General features: G+C 45.9%; 1 protein-coding gene across 1 annotated transcript; it reads left to right on the forward strand.

The window, feature by feature from the left end:
- Positions 1-167: 167 nt before the first annotated feature.
- LOC115250436 (neural-cadherin-like) lies at positions 168-15,907 on the forward strand. Its single transcript, XM_029839019.1, has 3 exons — positions 168-1,426; positions 13,217-13,405; positions 14,538-15,907. Exons 1-3 carry the CDS (start codon positions 469-471, stop codon positions 14,765-14,767), a joined length of 1,377 nt encoding a protein of 458 aa, XP_029694879.1. The 5' UTR covers positions 168-468; the 3' UTR covers positions 14,768-15,907.
- The last annotated feature ends 9 nt before the right edge of the window (positions 15,908-15,916 follow it).

The following is a 15,916-nucleotide window of genomic DNA, read 5'->3' on the forward strand; positions in this document are numbered from 1 at the left end:
AAACCTCAGTAAGGGTAAACATTTTTTAATCTTTATCCAATTTAAATTCAGAGAAGTTTTTGTTGTAACCCTGATCAGACGTTTTGACATAAGTGATTCTTGTTGGTTGTTGGAACACACAGACTGATGGTCAGAACATGCACACAAAAATAATCAAGGAACCTTTTTGACACCTATTGGTGCGACCTCTCTCGTGGGCGTGGCCACAGACTTTTGGTCTTTTGTGATTGGTCGTCCTCCCGTTTGGGCGGAGCCTGTCGAGCCACATGGGGTCCCCATAATCTGCGCTCCCCAGTATGATCTGTCCTCCAGTTCACGCGCGTCTTCCATCACCATCGTTGGCTGAAATCCAGTTTTAATAAGTGTTTGGTTTTGAGGTTAATTGTTCGTTCCTTGATTCACTTGGCTTTCTGATTTTTTTCCCCGTCACTCTCCGGTTCTTCTGGTTCCGGACATTCTAATGTAAGCATGACAAAAACAAAACCTGCAGCGATCCTCTTGCTCAGCCTCCACCTGGTTCTGCTGCTCCACACTGCACCGGTGTGTCTGTCCCTGCAGCGCCACCACCCAGCGCGCTTCTTCGGGCACATCCCGGAGAACTCCCCCGCCGGGACGCCGGTGGACGGCGTTTCGCTGCCTGTCGGAGCTGGTTGCTGGCACAGTGTTGACCTGACCACCAGCCTAAAAGGGGACTACGCGTCGGATTTCAGGCTCGTTCTATATGTCCGGAAACGACCCCAAAAGGAGGAACTGGGCTTAGTTTCCACCAGAACTCTGGACCGGGAGTTCATCGCAATGTACCAGCTGACTGTGGAGCTGCCGCCGCGGTGCCAGAGGAGAGCGGCCACCGTCCAGGTCGAAGTCTTGGACAGGAATGACAACATCCCCCGGTTCACTGGTGGGAACCAAAGTGTTGATGTGGACGAGCTAACGCCGCTCGGCACCGAGCTGGCCCGGTTCGACGCTAAGGACAGCGACGCAGAGACTAACGGGCGCGTCACAGTTTACGCTTCGCCGGATTCTGACCTTCTCCACGTGGTTCCACAGACCGGACAGGTGAGGCTGGTGGGTTCCCTGCTGGGCGTCAGAGTGCTCACGCTGCGCCTTTACGCGCGCGACGGCGGTGAGGCGGCCCTGACAGGCGGCCCGGTGTTCCTGCGCGTCACGGTCCACCGCTCCGCCAGAGCGCGGAGGAGGTCCCGGGATATGTCCCAGGAGCTCACCTACACCGTGACCGTTCCGGATCAGGCTCGGGTCGGAGATCCGATCTTCACGGTTCCGGACCGGAGGTACAAGCAACGTCAGTTCGAAGTGATACCTGAGGCCGACTCCCCGGTTCAGGTCGAGCGGGACTCGGGGCGCGTATACCTCACGCGCAGCCTCCATGCGCCCTTCGTCGTGTTCGTGAGAATTCAAAACCTCGGAGGTAAGACCAGGGTTTAAACAGTCAGCTGTGCGTGTGCGTGTTCAGAGTGAAAAGAGTAGCCAGGTTACTCGCGCGCGCGCGCTTGCACAGACACACACACGTACGCACGCACACAGTGCAGCCTCAACATAAATAAACCTGAATCAACAGATGTTTAAAAGTACCCCAAATCTAAACGTTTCACATCTGGATGCGGTGGCAGGTTCTGTTCTGGTCCCATCTGTCCAATCAGTCAGTCCAAACTGCGTTCGCTGATTATATGTATAGATTAGTTTGGTTTGCTCACCGGCGCGTGAGTGTGTGCGTGCGTGTGTGCGATCAGGCCCCCCCATGGTGCCGAAGGTATTGTAAACCTTTTGGCCAGTGGGGTCGGTGCTGTTTTTGAATTCTAATTCTTGCATCTACATTTGTCACATTTTAGTCTTCCTTTATTTATGCATCTAAATTGGAGTTAATAATTATCATGCTGTTTCTATTTGAACTTGTGTTTTGGTGCAACTTGTCAAAGATGTTTGCCTGTAACAGAAGTCTTACTCCCTCTGGGCATCTTTGGTACAGGGAGCCTTTTCCCATCAGCCCCTGCAGCAGAAACATGTTCTTTAAACTTTTATGGAGTCTCAGTACTGAGTTTGTTTGCCATTCATTTCCTCTCAGATTTTAGCCACATAAACGCACGCACGCACAAACACACACATACACGTACACACTGTTCTTGTCTTTACTTTATTGTTTTTTATTTCTGGATTTAGCCCGAGGCCTAAAGCATTCTGCCATCACATCGTCTGTGTGTGTGGCCGTGTGTATGCGTGCGTGTGTGAGAGAGAGCGAGAGAATGTTAAGGGAGTACTTATCCTCAGGCTGCATTTGTGTGTTTTGTCAGTGTCACACACATACATTGATCGCACCAGTGTGTGTGTATGTGTGTGTGTGTGTGTATTTGCATGTGACTGTGTGACTACGTGTGTGTGTTTAGCTGCTTTTGTCCACTCTGTGCAGCTCCCCAATGACCGTTCTAAAAGGCAACCCAGGACGTATAAATATTTCTGAATATTCATAGACAGCTGCGAGTGTGTAGCCAAGCTAGCGTAGCTGGAATGTAGCAGCCGACAGGAGTTTCCTGTGATGAAAAATGAATGATTTGAGAGGTTTCATCACCATCCAGCAGCTTTGTCAGCGTTAATGTAGACACACTCATTAAAATGTTGCTGCTTCCTAAAAGGATGATTATGGAAATAAGGTGCACACACACACACACACTCACTCACTCACTCATTCACTCACTCACTCATTCACTCACTCACTCACTCACTCACTCACTCACACACACACACACACTCATGCACCTACACACTCACACACACACTCACATGCACACACACGGTCACTCACCCACACACACTCACACACACACTCTGTCCTCTTTCTCTGTCGTCCTAATAGCTTTATCGACAGCTAATCAGCAGCAGCCTGAGGTGATGCTGCTCATCTGTAGGACAAGGTCGTCTGGTCATCGTCACACATCAAATGACCTGTTACATGCACACACTGAAACACACACATGGATACGCACACATACACACAGATATTTACACATGCACACTCGCACACACATACACACACACTTATTTGATGGACAATCACAAACACTTTTTAAAGCTGTTCAGTCAATAATGGTTCAATGATGAAGAGATGATGGAGGAGGGTTGATAAAATTCCTCCCCCTCCTCCTGTCTTTAATTTCCCTCTGACTCTCCATTCTCGGGGGGGCTCTGTCGTCTGGGTGAAAAGGACAGAAGAGAAGAAGTGTCTCTTTCAGCTCCTTTCTCCTTTCCTTCAAGTGAAGGTTAAGCTTATCTGCCCTGAGCTGAGTCTGCAGGGATGGAGAGGGCGGAGCCTGAGGACAACCCCCCTCAAGCATGTCCCTGGCCTCCAGAGCACTTTCACACCTCTTTAGTTCATCAGGAAAATACTGTACACTGCTGCAAAAAATTAGAGGAACACTTTTTAATCAGAGTATAGCAACCTATCAGTCAAACTTCTGGGATATTGATCTGGTCAGTTAAGTAGCAGAGGGGGTTGTCAGTCAGTTTCTGCTGCTTTGTTGCTAATGAAATCAAACAACAGGTGCGTCAGAGGGGCAACAATGAGACGGCTCCCAAAACAGGAATGGCTTTCCAAAGTTGAGGGCACTTTGTTTCCCTCCTCATCTCTTTTGGCTGATTTTTTACTGACTGACTTTCTACTGCTCTAGTTATTCATTTGGCTTGGATCAACATCTCTGTTGATAGCATGGTGCGGTACCTGGATGCTACAGAGGATGCACAAGTAGTTCAACTCCTCCAGGATGGCACATCAATACGTGCCGTTGGAAGAAGGTTTGCTGTGTCTCCCAGCACAGTCTCAAGAGCATGGAGGAGATTCCAGGAGACAGGTAGTTACTCCAGGGCCGTAGAAGGTCCTCAGACCCTCAGCAGGATCAGTATCTGCTCCTTTGTGCAAGGAGGAACAGGATGAGCACTGCCAGAGCCCTACAAAATGACCTCCAGCAGGTCACTGGTGTGAATGTTTCTGACCAAACAATCAGAAACAGACTCCATGAGGGTGGCCTGAGGGCCCAAAGTCCTGTAGTGGGCCTTGTGCTAACTGCCCGGCACCGTAGAGCTCGACTGGCATTTGCCATAGACCACCAGAATTGGCAACTACGCCACTGGTGCCCTGTGCTCTTCACCGATGAGAGCAGGTTTAACCTTAGCACATGAGACAGACATGAAAGGGTCTGGAGATGCCGTGGAGAACGTTATGGTGCCTGCAACATCATTCATGACTGGTTTGGTGGTGGGTCAGTGATGGTCTGGGGGAGGCATATCCCTGGAAGGACACACAGACCTCTACAGGTTAGATAATGGCACCCTGACTGCTATTAGGTATCGGGATGAAATCCGTGGACCCACTGTCAGAACCTACGCTGGTGCAGTGGGACCTGGGTTCCTCCAGGTCCACGACAATGCCCGACCTCATGTGGCTAGAGTATGCAGGCAGTTCCTGGAGGATGAAGGAATTGATACCACTGACTGGCCCCCACATTCACCTGACCTAAACCCAATAAAACGCCTCTGGGACATTATATTTAGGTCCATCCGGCACCGCCAGGTTGATCCTCAGACTGTCCAGGAGCTCAGTGATGGCCTGGTCCAGATCTGGAAGGAGATCCCCCAGGACACCATTTGTCGTCTCATTAGGTGATGAAGGTCTGACGTAAGGACGTACGTTCAGCTTCATGTCAGGAGGGGTGTTGTGGGCCAAATAAGGTGCCACGCTGAGGCTGTGTGTGTGTGTGTGTGTGTGTGTGTGTGTGTGTGTGTGTGTGTGTGTGTGTGTGTGTGTGTGTGTGTTAACCCTCCACCCAATTTGTCTCCGTTAAGATCAGAAGACGTGTGAAGAAGTTAGAAATGAGGCTAATGAAGGAAAACTTGACGAGGACAAAGGAAAATGCTGATTTGGTGCTAAACCAGGAAGAGGAAGTGCCGCTGATGTAAAAATATCTACTTCCTGTCACACATTGGCTTCACCCCTCTTGTTTTTCTCCATCATTCCATTTCTCTTTGATTCTGTCCATCCTTCCCGTCTGTAGCTCTGCATGCTAAAAGGATTACTCCTCTGTCTTAATGAAGCGGAGGGCATAATTAATCCTGTCATTGATAAGGCCTCTCTGGCTCGTTGAGAGTCTGGGTTCATACTTCTACAATCCTTCTACTGACTCTTTCACTCCTCCCATATTTTTAAAGAAACATGATAAACTGGGAGAACCATACAGAGCATTTCCTCTCTTATCTTCTTCTCATTACTCCGTCATTTTCTCAAAAGGCAACTTTTGCTAGAAACACCAAATTAAAAACCAAGGACCTAATGGGGCCTTAACTCTTGCAACCAACCTATTAGCTTTAGCCTGTTGAAAACAATTAGCGTCTGCCTCATCCTGTTAGAGTAAAATTTGGTTTTGATTGGGAGTTAAATTCGACTCATTTTCACTCCTGATTGTTTTGCTATAAACACAGTTTACAGTGAGTCAGCAGTGGAAAAAACAACAAAGTGAGATCTCTGTCGAGGGTTCACATTTGGGTGTGTGCATGTGTGTATCTCTTTGTGTGTGTGCCTGAGAGAAGTCCTTTTCATCACTGCTGTCAATCAAACCCTCTAAACACAAAGCCCCCACCTCTGGTAACACTTTTCACAGGCTTCCACTCCTTCACAGGCTTAGAAGGTGCCACCTCTGACCCTTCCCAACACAAAGCAATGACACTGAGTGGAAGGTGCCATCGTAGCTCCTCAATAGGCCCCTGGTGCCTCTGGTCCTTGATGTCAGCTTAATTGGCCCACACAGCAGATGTCAGAGGACGGGGATGAAGGTACATGATTTGCTTCGTGATTATCAGGAAATAAACTGATGAGCAAACTCATAACATCAAAAACATGAACATTGATTCAGTGATTGATTGATTTGCTATTTCATAACTGTGATACCACGTGATGTGTTCAGGTGCTCACGTATTCCAGAGCGTCACTATTGTTGGTCTTGGTAACCTTCACCTCACATCTGATCCTCCCCTTATGCCACTGGGCTTCAGTCTATTTGAATGACACATGGGGGGACTCGTTGGATGATTGACAGTTTCAGGTTGTGTTGAGGTGAAACAGATCATTTTAGTTATTGATGACCCACAGTGATAACTTACCCATCTGAAGTTGCAGGTAGAATACAAATATACAGAATATTTTTGTAAATTGAGATTATTGAGGAAAAATTAACCCACATTTGCAGATTAGCTTCCTGTTTCATCATTTCCATAGTGACAACGAGAACTGTTAGATCAAGCCTGTTTCACTGAGAACACCCCCCCTCCCCTCACACACACACACACACACACACACACACACACACACACACACACACACACACACATACACTGATGAATTAGATCCATTAAAAGCCATGCAGGCAGCGGCTCAGATCAACATACACCTGGTCAGCTGCTGACTAAATGTTGTGTTACCTGCAAGATCAAAGGCTGTAATTAGACCAGGGAGAATATTAATGAGAAACAAAGCATGCTGGGATATTTCCATCAATATATCATTGAATTTAAAAGAAGCAATTTTGTGTCATTTGAAAAACATAAAATTGCTTTTGTAAATGAAGATGTATATTTCCCATAATTCCCATCATGTCCTGTTTCACTGTTACGGTAAAAGTCAGGATTTCCTGTTAGTTTTCGAGAACGTTAAAGAGTGTTGCTTTAATAAATGAAGTCAAAGTAACAAAGTTAATGAAGTTGAGAAATTATTTGAGTAAACTGTCGCCATTGATGAAAGGGGAACTGAACAAAAGGCAGAGTGTGTGTGTGTGTGTGTGTGTGCATGTGTGTGTGTGCATGCGCGTGCGTGCGCGCGCGCGTGTGTGTGTGTGTGTGTGTGTGTACGTGTGTGTTTAATGATGCTTGTCTTGTTGAACTGTTTTCTGAGCTGGACTACAAATTTTTTGCTGATCCAACTTTAATTTTTTTACGCTCATCCAGTGGAGAACACAGGAAGTGTGTGTTTTCAGTTCTTCTTGTCCCCAGAAGACACCAGTCCTCTGTTTAATCCCTCTTTATGGACTTTATGGTCATATGTTCTGAAGGTCGTCACTGGATGAGATTCCCTGGATCCATCCTGAAATATGAATGAGGACCGATGACATGGGGCCGAGGCAAAGCTCCCATGGTGCTTTGTGTTTGCCCTGGCGTGTGCAGGTGTGGGCTTTACTGCATGGGGTCATAGTCCTTTTGCAGATGAGACTGAAATTCAAACTAAAAGGTAAACGACTGTGTGACCCTGACAGTGATGATGCTAGTGAACGATCGTGAGGAAGATGACACCGATGATGGCAAGGGTCTCGCTTGTGTCAGTGATGATGACCATTATAAATCTGATGAAGATGATGATAATGATGATGATGATAGTGGTGAGGATGGTAAGTCAGGGTCGTTGTAATGGTGTGGTGACGAGGGGGAGCGTTGTCATGGAGACTGGTGGGCTGGCAGAGATCGATTCAGAATCACAGCTGTGTGTATTTTTGTGTGCGTGGGTGTGTGTGTATGTGTGTGTGAGAGAGAGAGTGTGTGTGCGCTGTAGGCTGGTGACAAATGTTCTCATTAGCCACAATGTGAGTATAAGGATCACCCACCAGCTCTCATCAAACTAACTGGAAACACACTCACACACACACACACACACACACACACACACACACACACACACACAGGGTTACCCATGTGCGTAGCCTCAGGCTCCACAGCTGCCCACCTTCTTGTCCCCTTAGGAGCTGTCAATCACTCCAGATCTATCTACAGGCTCCGCCCACCAGTGGCTTCTCTCGCCAGCTGAGAGCACATGTCCATTTATAATCCAACACACACAGATTTCACACACATTTTACACACGCAGAGTTCCTTCATCAATAATCAACAAAGTACCATATTAAACTTTCACCACTTCATTTTTTACGTCTCAGTCCTCACATATTCATAATTCACGCTGTTTCTTCACATCAAGTGTGTCTTTGTCCGTCATGAGGCTGACACATGACCTGGTGCTGTCCCAGCACATCTGTCACACAAAAGTCAAGGTCCCTGAACCATCTATAACCTGCCGGGTCCGAGTCTTCACCCTGTCCTCCAATAACATTCCAAGCGTCTTTGGGATCTTCTGCAGAGCCATGAACACATGAAGGACCTGTTTGTGTTGTGTGTGTGTGTGTGTGTGTGTGTGTGTGTGTGTGTGTGTGTGTGTGTGAGTGTGTCTGTGTCTGTGTCTCTGCCTGTGTGTCTGTCTCTGTTTCTGTGCCTGTGTGAGTGTGTGTGTCTGTCTGTGTCTGTGTGTCCACCTGCTTCCGACTCCACCATTGCTCTGAAAAATGCACAAAACTTCTCTTCTATGGGGTCAGGAAGTCCCAAGAGACAATAAAACATCTGGTAAAATTTCAAATTAAAAGAACACAGGATTACTGTGTTGGCAGATCAGATTCAACTGTGCAGAAGAGACCCTTTGAAAATATATTTGTATGATAAAAGACCCTGAGAAACAATAATTCTAAAAAATGTCCTCACTTTACTAGTATAATGAGCCTTTTTCTACTCACTGTGTAGCAAGAACACACACATACACATGCACACTCACACAGGTCTAAGACGATGTATGTGTAACTCCTATTCCAATGGTCGATCCACCCCAGTTCCCATGATGCATTTCTCTTTCCGTGTGATATATCCTAATTTCCTGTATTAACTTGTTTCGTTGTGTCTGCATTTGTCAGAGTTGCTTTTAGATGACATAAATAAAGCCTCTCTTCTGTATTATTTCTGGATCTGCTCTGTTTCCTGAGCCTTGTTGATCAGTTCTGAGGTCGGTGCCAGTCGACTCTGGCCCAGCGTCTCTCAACTGGACAGAAATGTCTCCTTCCCTCCATCCGCTTTTTCTCCTCTAGTCATCCACTAATTGAGTTTTCATGTTTGTGTCTCTGCTGGTGAGAGTCCTGAGGTCACACACACACACACACACACCCACGCACACACACACACACACACACACACGCACACGCACACACACCCCCACACACACACACGCACACACACCCCCCCCCCACACACACACACACACACACACACCCACACACACACACCCCACACACACACACACACAAATCCATCTTTTTTATCCATTCTGTATCTTCATCATTTCAACACTTTATTTCTCTCTCTCTCTTTTTCTTCATCAACACTGGAATCGCAACTTAATTAACTGGCTGCCTGAAGGATTTTTACTGTGTGTGTGTGTGTGTGTGTGTGTGTGGGCGTGTGTGTGTGTGTGTGTGTGTGTGCAGAGGTAAACTAGGCCACTCTATAAGGGGGTTAATTAGGATGCAGCAGGCCTCTGTCCACTGGCTCCCAGGGACCAGATGGACTGCCAGGTTCATAAACAGTGGAGGGTTGTTCCAACAGTGACTTGATGGTTGAACAACAAACCCGGCAAAGACTGCGAAATGGGGATTATGTTCACCCAGAGTAAAGTGAGATCATCGCTCTCTGACACTAGGAGCTCATTTTATTTTGTGACTTCAACATAACTCAAGGACACAACACAACCAGAAGCTCCTGATGTCTTTACAATAATACAAAATCTGTTCAGATTTTATTCATGTGATCAATTAAGAAGCAACATAAAGATCAATACCCTCTAACGTTCTAACTCCAGAAATGTTTAACATTTTCAATTTTCAAAAACAGATACAAACGCTCAAACGTGCACGTTAGTCTTTGATCCTGTTTTCTGGCGTAACTCAGACTCAACATGCAAATGGGCATCGGATTCGACTTCAAGCGGTAAAATTTATCCTCTTAAAATGGGACAAAACCTTCTCTTCGCAGTCTGTGCAGGTTATCAGAGCTTTCTAAAAGCTGTCATCCATTTTCCCGAAGGACGCCGTGGTCGTTGCCAGCCTGATGCAACATAAATGCTGAGCTGAACTCCAGTCATCTTTCCTGAGGTTTGGTTCCAGACCCAGAGGAGGACATTTCCTTAGCATACTGGCAGTCTCACAATGGCTACATCTGATTTTGGACTTTGAGAAAGTATTTTCCCTTTGATGGAGCCAAGATTTAGTTCCTGCAAGTTTCACTGCTCTTGCTTTTAATGGACAGATGTGCTCTGAAAACGGTCCCTCCGTCCTCTGGAACAGTTGTGAAAGTCCCAGGAAATCCAGCGTTGGGCTCTTTGACAGGTGTTCAATGGGGATCTTGACATATATGAGCGATAGAGAAGTTGACAGTTTTGGAAGAGGAGGTGGAGGAAGAAGAGATGAGGCAGAGCAGCATCTCTTCTCTAAACATCAGCTCCTGGGACTTCGGCATCTCCGCTCTCGGAGTTGCTTTCTTGTGCAGCTTGTTCAGAAGCAGCCAGGCTTCTTTGTTTCACACAGAAAACGAGCGACGTTTCGCCGTCGCTGGCAGGAGCCACTTTCTCGACACGTTTGAGGAGCTGCGCGAATGCTCTTTGGGAGGCTTTGATGCTCTGTGCATTGAGGCAACTCTTTATGCCAGACTGGGACATTTGCACACCATTGTTTACCTACCATGCGGATTCTTGTCTTTCTATATAATCTCTGTATTTTTACAAGATAAAATGTGCAATCCAGAGAGAAGAAATGTTATAATGTCACCTCAGAAATCATTTTCTAACATCTGACCGAGATCACGGGGAGTTTTCTTTGGCTTTTGTTCCTGGTCAGGTTATCTGCTGGTGATGACGCTGTAGAAGCACCTGAGCTAAGGTCAGAGGTTGCTCACCGACCACTGACCTTTTACCTGCGTGCAGCAGCTTTCACAGCAAGAAAGAAGAAACGTAGAAGCTCTGAACAGGAAATCCATCACTGACCTCAGAGAGAAGATGCTGAAAATGCTAATGTGTCTCATTAAATATTAAAACTGTGGTGAGGTTCAGTGGGTGGGAAAATACAAGGTGTCAACCCAGGACAGGAGTCCTTTGTGTGGTTGAGCAGAACAAAATGAGCTCAGATTCTTCCTGTTTTCTGACATTAGTGGAAATGAGGAGATTTGTTTCAGAGCCCGTCCAGCATATCAAACATGAAAAGGGACAAATGCAGAAAGACTGAATCGTTGGACTTTTACCCTCGTTGCACATCAGCCAGAGAGCAGAAACAAGTAGGATGTCATGCTTGAAACAGCACCTCCATCTGTGGCTCGTGTGGTCAGTGAGTCCTGACTCAGGGATCGGGCATCAGGATCCATCCCGGGTCCAAAGGAAATGAGGGGATGCCAGAGAGCATCATCGTCACCCATGGTTACTTAAACCCAGCCCCTATTGTGCAGCTTTTGAAGTGGCAGATAAAAATCCAGTCCGACCGGTGTCAGCATCCACTTTTTCCCTGAGACATCCTTTCATTGTTTTGCCTCTTATGTAACTTCTGAAGCCTTTAGCTTACACTTAACCGCAACCTTCTGTTTATTCAGACAAAGTTATCACAGTTTACCCCATCTAAATTCTAGAAGCTTAGCTTCACAACCCAAAAGAATGCAGCATTTTGGAACGCACTGATTCAGCGTTGAATTTCCAAAGTTCAGATTGCTGAACAAGTGTACATGTGAAGCGTCACAGCGGTCAGGTAACATCTGGATCACATCAGTTGACAAATGACATGGTCGCCGTCATTAGAACCTTAAGGCTGATGACGCAGGTCGTTGCAGGTACATCCGCACTTTTGTCACGTGATGTGGGTAATGACGTGGCATCTGTTAGCATTAGCACTAGCACTAGTTTGTTGGGCCACATGTTAATATGAGAATATGTCCTCAGAGATATGAAGAGGCTAAAATAGAATCTTACATACTTTTAAATTACACTGACATAGTAATTACCTACAAGGCCGTCCTCCAGCCTTAGACAGCACTGACTTTATTTTGGGATCATAAAAAGCCAATCATTATCACAGCATTAGCATTTTTTGTTGTTTTTTATTTTACAGATGATGCTTAAAAAGTTCTCAACATCATTATGTGAGGAGATTTTACTCAAAGTTATGATGAGTAGATTTAAAATGTCAGAAAAGACACCTGCCACCAGAGAACAGTGAAGGACAACATGAAACCAACCCAGGTTCACCTGTTTAATATCCCTTCAGAACACACTGTCAGTGTTCGGTAACTGTATTTTTTCTATTAGAAGTTTGTGTCATCTATATTTAACTTTATTCTATGAGACCACAGTGTTAATAAAATGTCATTAGGGTGCCAACATTGGCTTCCATCAGCCCCCAGCCAGGAGTGATGAAGATGGAGACCTCTTGTCCTCCTGGAGGATGTCTGGTTCAGGCCTGGCCTGATAAATGTGCTGACCGCTGGCGCTGTGTCCAAACGTGTTGATGTTCATCATGATAATAGGACAGATTTCATTTCACTTTCATGTGCGGCCCACAGCTAAACATATGTAAAACAACAGACAGGAATAGACCTGATTATTCTGAATTTTATGAGCTGACATGAGGAGACCAGCGGGCCAGAAGAAGAAGAGCGCTGGACTGGAAGACTCTTCTCCTTCATCACCTCCTTAATCCTTGTCTGCTCTTCCTTTCTTCTCTTGATATCTCATCCTCCCTGTCACCATTTTACCCTCCGCCGCCTCTCAGTTTGTTGACAGACATTCAGACATGATAGAGAAAGACAGTTGTGTTTTCTGTGCTTCCTCCCTCCTTTTGTCTCTCTGAAATCAAGTTTCCACTCTTGTTCAGCCTGTTTTCCCCTGAAAAAATAGGTGCGAAAACAACAGCGAGCGCAGCCGCTGCATCAAACCCAACACAGAAACAAGGCAGCCGCTACATTCACAGATGCAAACATGGGTACCAGTGTGTATTTTTGACTGGGCGAATGGGGAGTTCCTGCTGTGATCCTCTAGAAGTTTTGTTGTTTTATTTTGGTAGAGCTGCCTTCCTTCCCTTCACTTCTTTCCCATCTTCTTAAGATCTTCATCTTCTTACTACCACGGATGAAAGAAGGGAAATGTTGCTCTGCCATGGAACCAGTGTGAACAAGAGGCATCAGCTCAATAACCAGAGTTAAGATTTTAATCAAAACAGCAGGAAAGAAAAACTCTGGGACTGAAAAACTCACAGATGATCATTAATTTGACACATAACGGTGCTGTTTTTGTGTTGCAGTGAATAATCAGACTTTTCTCTCCTAGGGGAAGAGGGGTACTTGTGCAAGTTGACCCTGACCCCTTCCAGTCAGGCTGGTCTGCAGTGGACCATGTTCCCCCAGCCGTTCCTGGCTGCTGTGGGCCCCGACGCCACGCCAGGATCTGTGGTGTACCGTCTGTCGGCGCGGCAACAGGAAGATACGCTTGGACCAGTCCAGTTTTTCCTCCTCGATGGTAAAAACTCCTTCATTATAACAATGATATTTAAATGAAAAACAAAAGCACAACACATCAGGGAACATTCTGGAGGCTGCAGTCAGCCCAGGGGGGTGGGGCTTGGGGGGTTTATCTATGTCCTGTTTTGACTTTCATGGTTCCTCTTGGTGTTAAAGGGTTCAGAAACCTGCACGGATCTGAAATCAGGTGCTGCTTCTCTACCAGCCACTCACCGATAAAAACCTATTTTCTTCAAAGGAACCATTTATAAATAAAACTTGACTCGTTGAATTTCAATTACAATCATGTGGAAGGAGGAAAAAACACACATAAACAGCGTGGAGCTGCACTGTTAATCGCTCCCCCGCGGGCAAAGAGAGCACTCAGATTCAGGAATAATAGTAAAGTCTCTGGAGAGGCAGCGAGTGGGAGGTGGCGGATGGGTGCCAGTGGCTGTGGATTATTTTTTAAATTAATATTTTACAGGAAAAGAGAGCAAAAGAAGAGTAAAGATATTTTGAGAGCTGATTTTAAATGCTGTCACATTAATAGTCGCTTAACTTCCCTTTGGCGTAATGTGACATGTGTACTGAGGAATAATCCAATCATTTACATTAAGATTGTTTTTAATATCATGCCAATGTGAAAATATATTCACACAGTTTGTTTGCAGCTTTTTAGCAGAGTTAATGCGATTTCACCCAGTTTGAGGCCCTTCAACTTCCTGTGTTAGAAGTTTATGGTTTTATGGTTGAGTCTAAATTATGATAAAGAACCAATTTGTCTGTCAGAGCTTTCTGAGGGGAGTGTCTCTGGTAGGGTTAGAGCCAATATAGGGTCAGTTTAGACCATAAAGCCTTCAAGGCTTTTGCATTGCTTCCTTTCAGGTAACTGTGGCGTACCACAGGGTTCACTCTTGGGTCCTCTTTAGCTTTGTGTGTGTGAGGAAACAGGATGATGGAGCTCTCCACTCACCAAATGAAGCCTTCCCATGTCCAGCACGTTCAGATAATCTGGTTGTCTACAGAGCTGGACACTCCATCTGACAGCAACTGTTTAATTAAACCAGTAAAGAAAGTAAAGGACAGAAATCCAAAACTTGAAGCCCAAATTTCAAACCTCAATAATTCTTTCTGGTCGTACGCCGCAGGTGGAGAAGAGCGCTTCGAGGTGGACCGACGCTCTGGGGAGATCAGGACCACAGTACAACCGCTGACACCCAGTAAAGAGTATCTGCTACAGGTTCAGGCGGTGGACCAGCAGGGTCGCAAAGGCCCCCAAGCCACAGTGGCCGTCCTTGCTGGGTACCGACCACCACAGTTCACAAGCGCCACCTACAACCTGGACATTCCTGAAGACACCAGTGTGGGCCAGCCGTGAGTCAGCAGACTTTAATATCACAGAAGTGACACGCTGCCGTCACATGAGATACAGCTCACTCCTAGTCCAGGTTCAGGGTGCTGCGATTTAGTTTTAGGAAAATGTTTGCAACAGTGGGAAAAATATTTTAGAAATTATTTAAAATTCTCATCTTCTTCATCATCCATATTTACAGACAGATCGCTTAAATTCTCTTGGCTTGTAAACTCTGTGCGTGTGTGTGCGTATGTGTGAGAGTGTGTGTGGGCTCGTAGACAGCTCTTAGATTTGCATGTGATGTGTAAAACGATTAGCCCTATAGAGCGCCACAGAAGTGAAAGGACGGTGATGACAGTGGTTACGGAAGTGAGCAGAATAAAGGCGTGTGAGGAAAAGAAGAAGGGCAGAAGGAAGGAAGAAAAGGACCCAGATGTACGAGTGTGGCCTGAGGCTGAGAATTTAAAAGTGTGGCAAATTCAAATATTTATTAAAAGCGAGGACTGGATAAACATGGCTCTGTGTGTGTGTGTGTGTGTGTGTGCATATGTGTGTGTCCCCGTCCCTCTGGGCTGTTGGTGCACAGCACATTGTATTAATATCCAAGTATCCGTGCAACCGTGTGTGTGTGTGTGTGTGTTTCTGCATCCATTATGTCGTGTTTATTTCTGTGTATATCTACGTGTGTGTGTGTGTCTGTGTGTGAGTTTTTAATGTGCCAAACTCAATCATATATGATTGTGAAAAGGCTGCGATCCCCAGGAGTTCAGGTAATGATTCCTCTATCAGTGTTTTGTTGGTGGATGGGTGCTGCTCAAACATGGCAGCTCTCCTTCACACTGAGGAAACCTGAAACGTGTCTTCACATAAACGTGGTTTAATCAGCAACAACAGCCACTCTGGCCCCTGCAGCTGCTTTCTTTTATCATGAAAAGTTTCCTGGGTACTGTTGAAGTTTGCACTTTGACTAAAGCTTAAATTCCTGTGAAGGTGACATCCAGTAATGCTCCCTCTGTCTAATGCACTTGTTTCACTCACAGGAATTTGCAGATAGAGGGAAAATTTTACTTTAGAATATTTTTCTATTGGTAGAAAAGCAGATTTATGGTTCCTGTGGTGAGGAAACAGAATATTTGAGCCTACAGGCCACAGGATCACACTGCAGCATAAATC

The sequence above is a fragment of the Takifugu rubripes genome, chromosome 7, assembly GCF_901000725.2.
Source record: "Takifugu rubripes chromosome 7, fTakRub1.2, whole genome shotgun sequence".
Lineage (NCBI taxonomy): Eukaryota > Metazoa > Chordata > Actinopteri > Tetraodontiformes > Tetraodontidae > Takifugu > Takifugu rubripes.

What these genes read in the sequence shown, in the direction of transcription:
- LOC115250436 (XM_029839019.1), top strand. Translation starts at nt 469, where the DNA reads ATGACAAAAACAAAACCTGCAGCGATCCTCTTGCTCAGCCTCCACCTG. An exon ending in GAGAATTCAAAACCTCGGAG is followed by an intron (nt 1,427 to 13,216) that starts GTAAGACCAGGG and finishes TTTCTCTCCTAG; the next exon opens with GGGAAGAGGGGTACTTGTGC. An exon ending in CCAGTTTTTCCTCCTCGATG is followed by an intron (nt 13,406 to 14,537) that starts GTAAAAACTCCT and finishes CGTACGCCGCAG; the next exon opens with GTGGAGAAGAGCGCTTCGAG.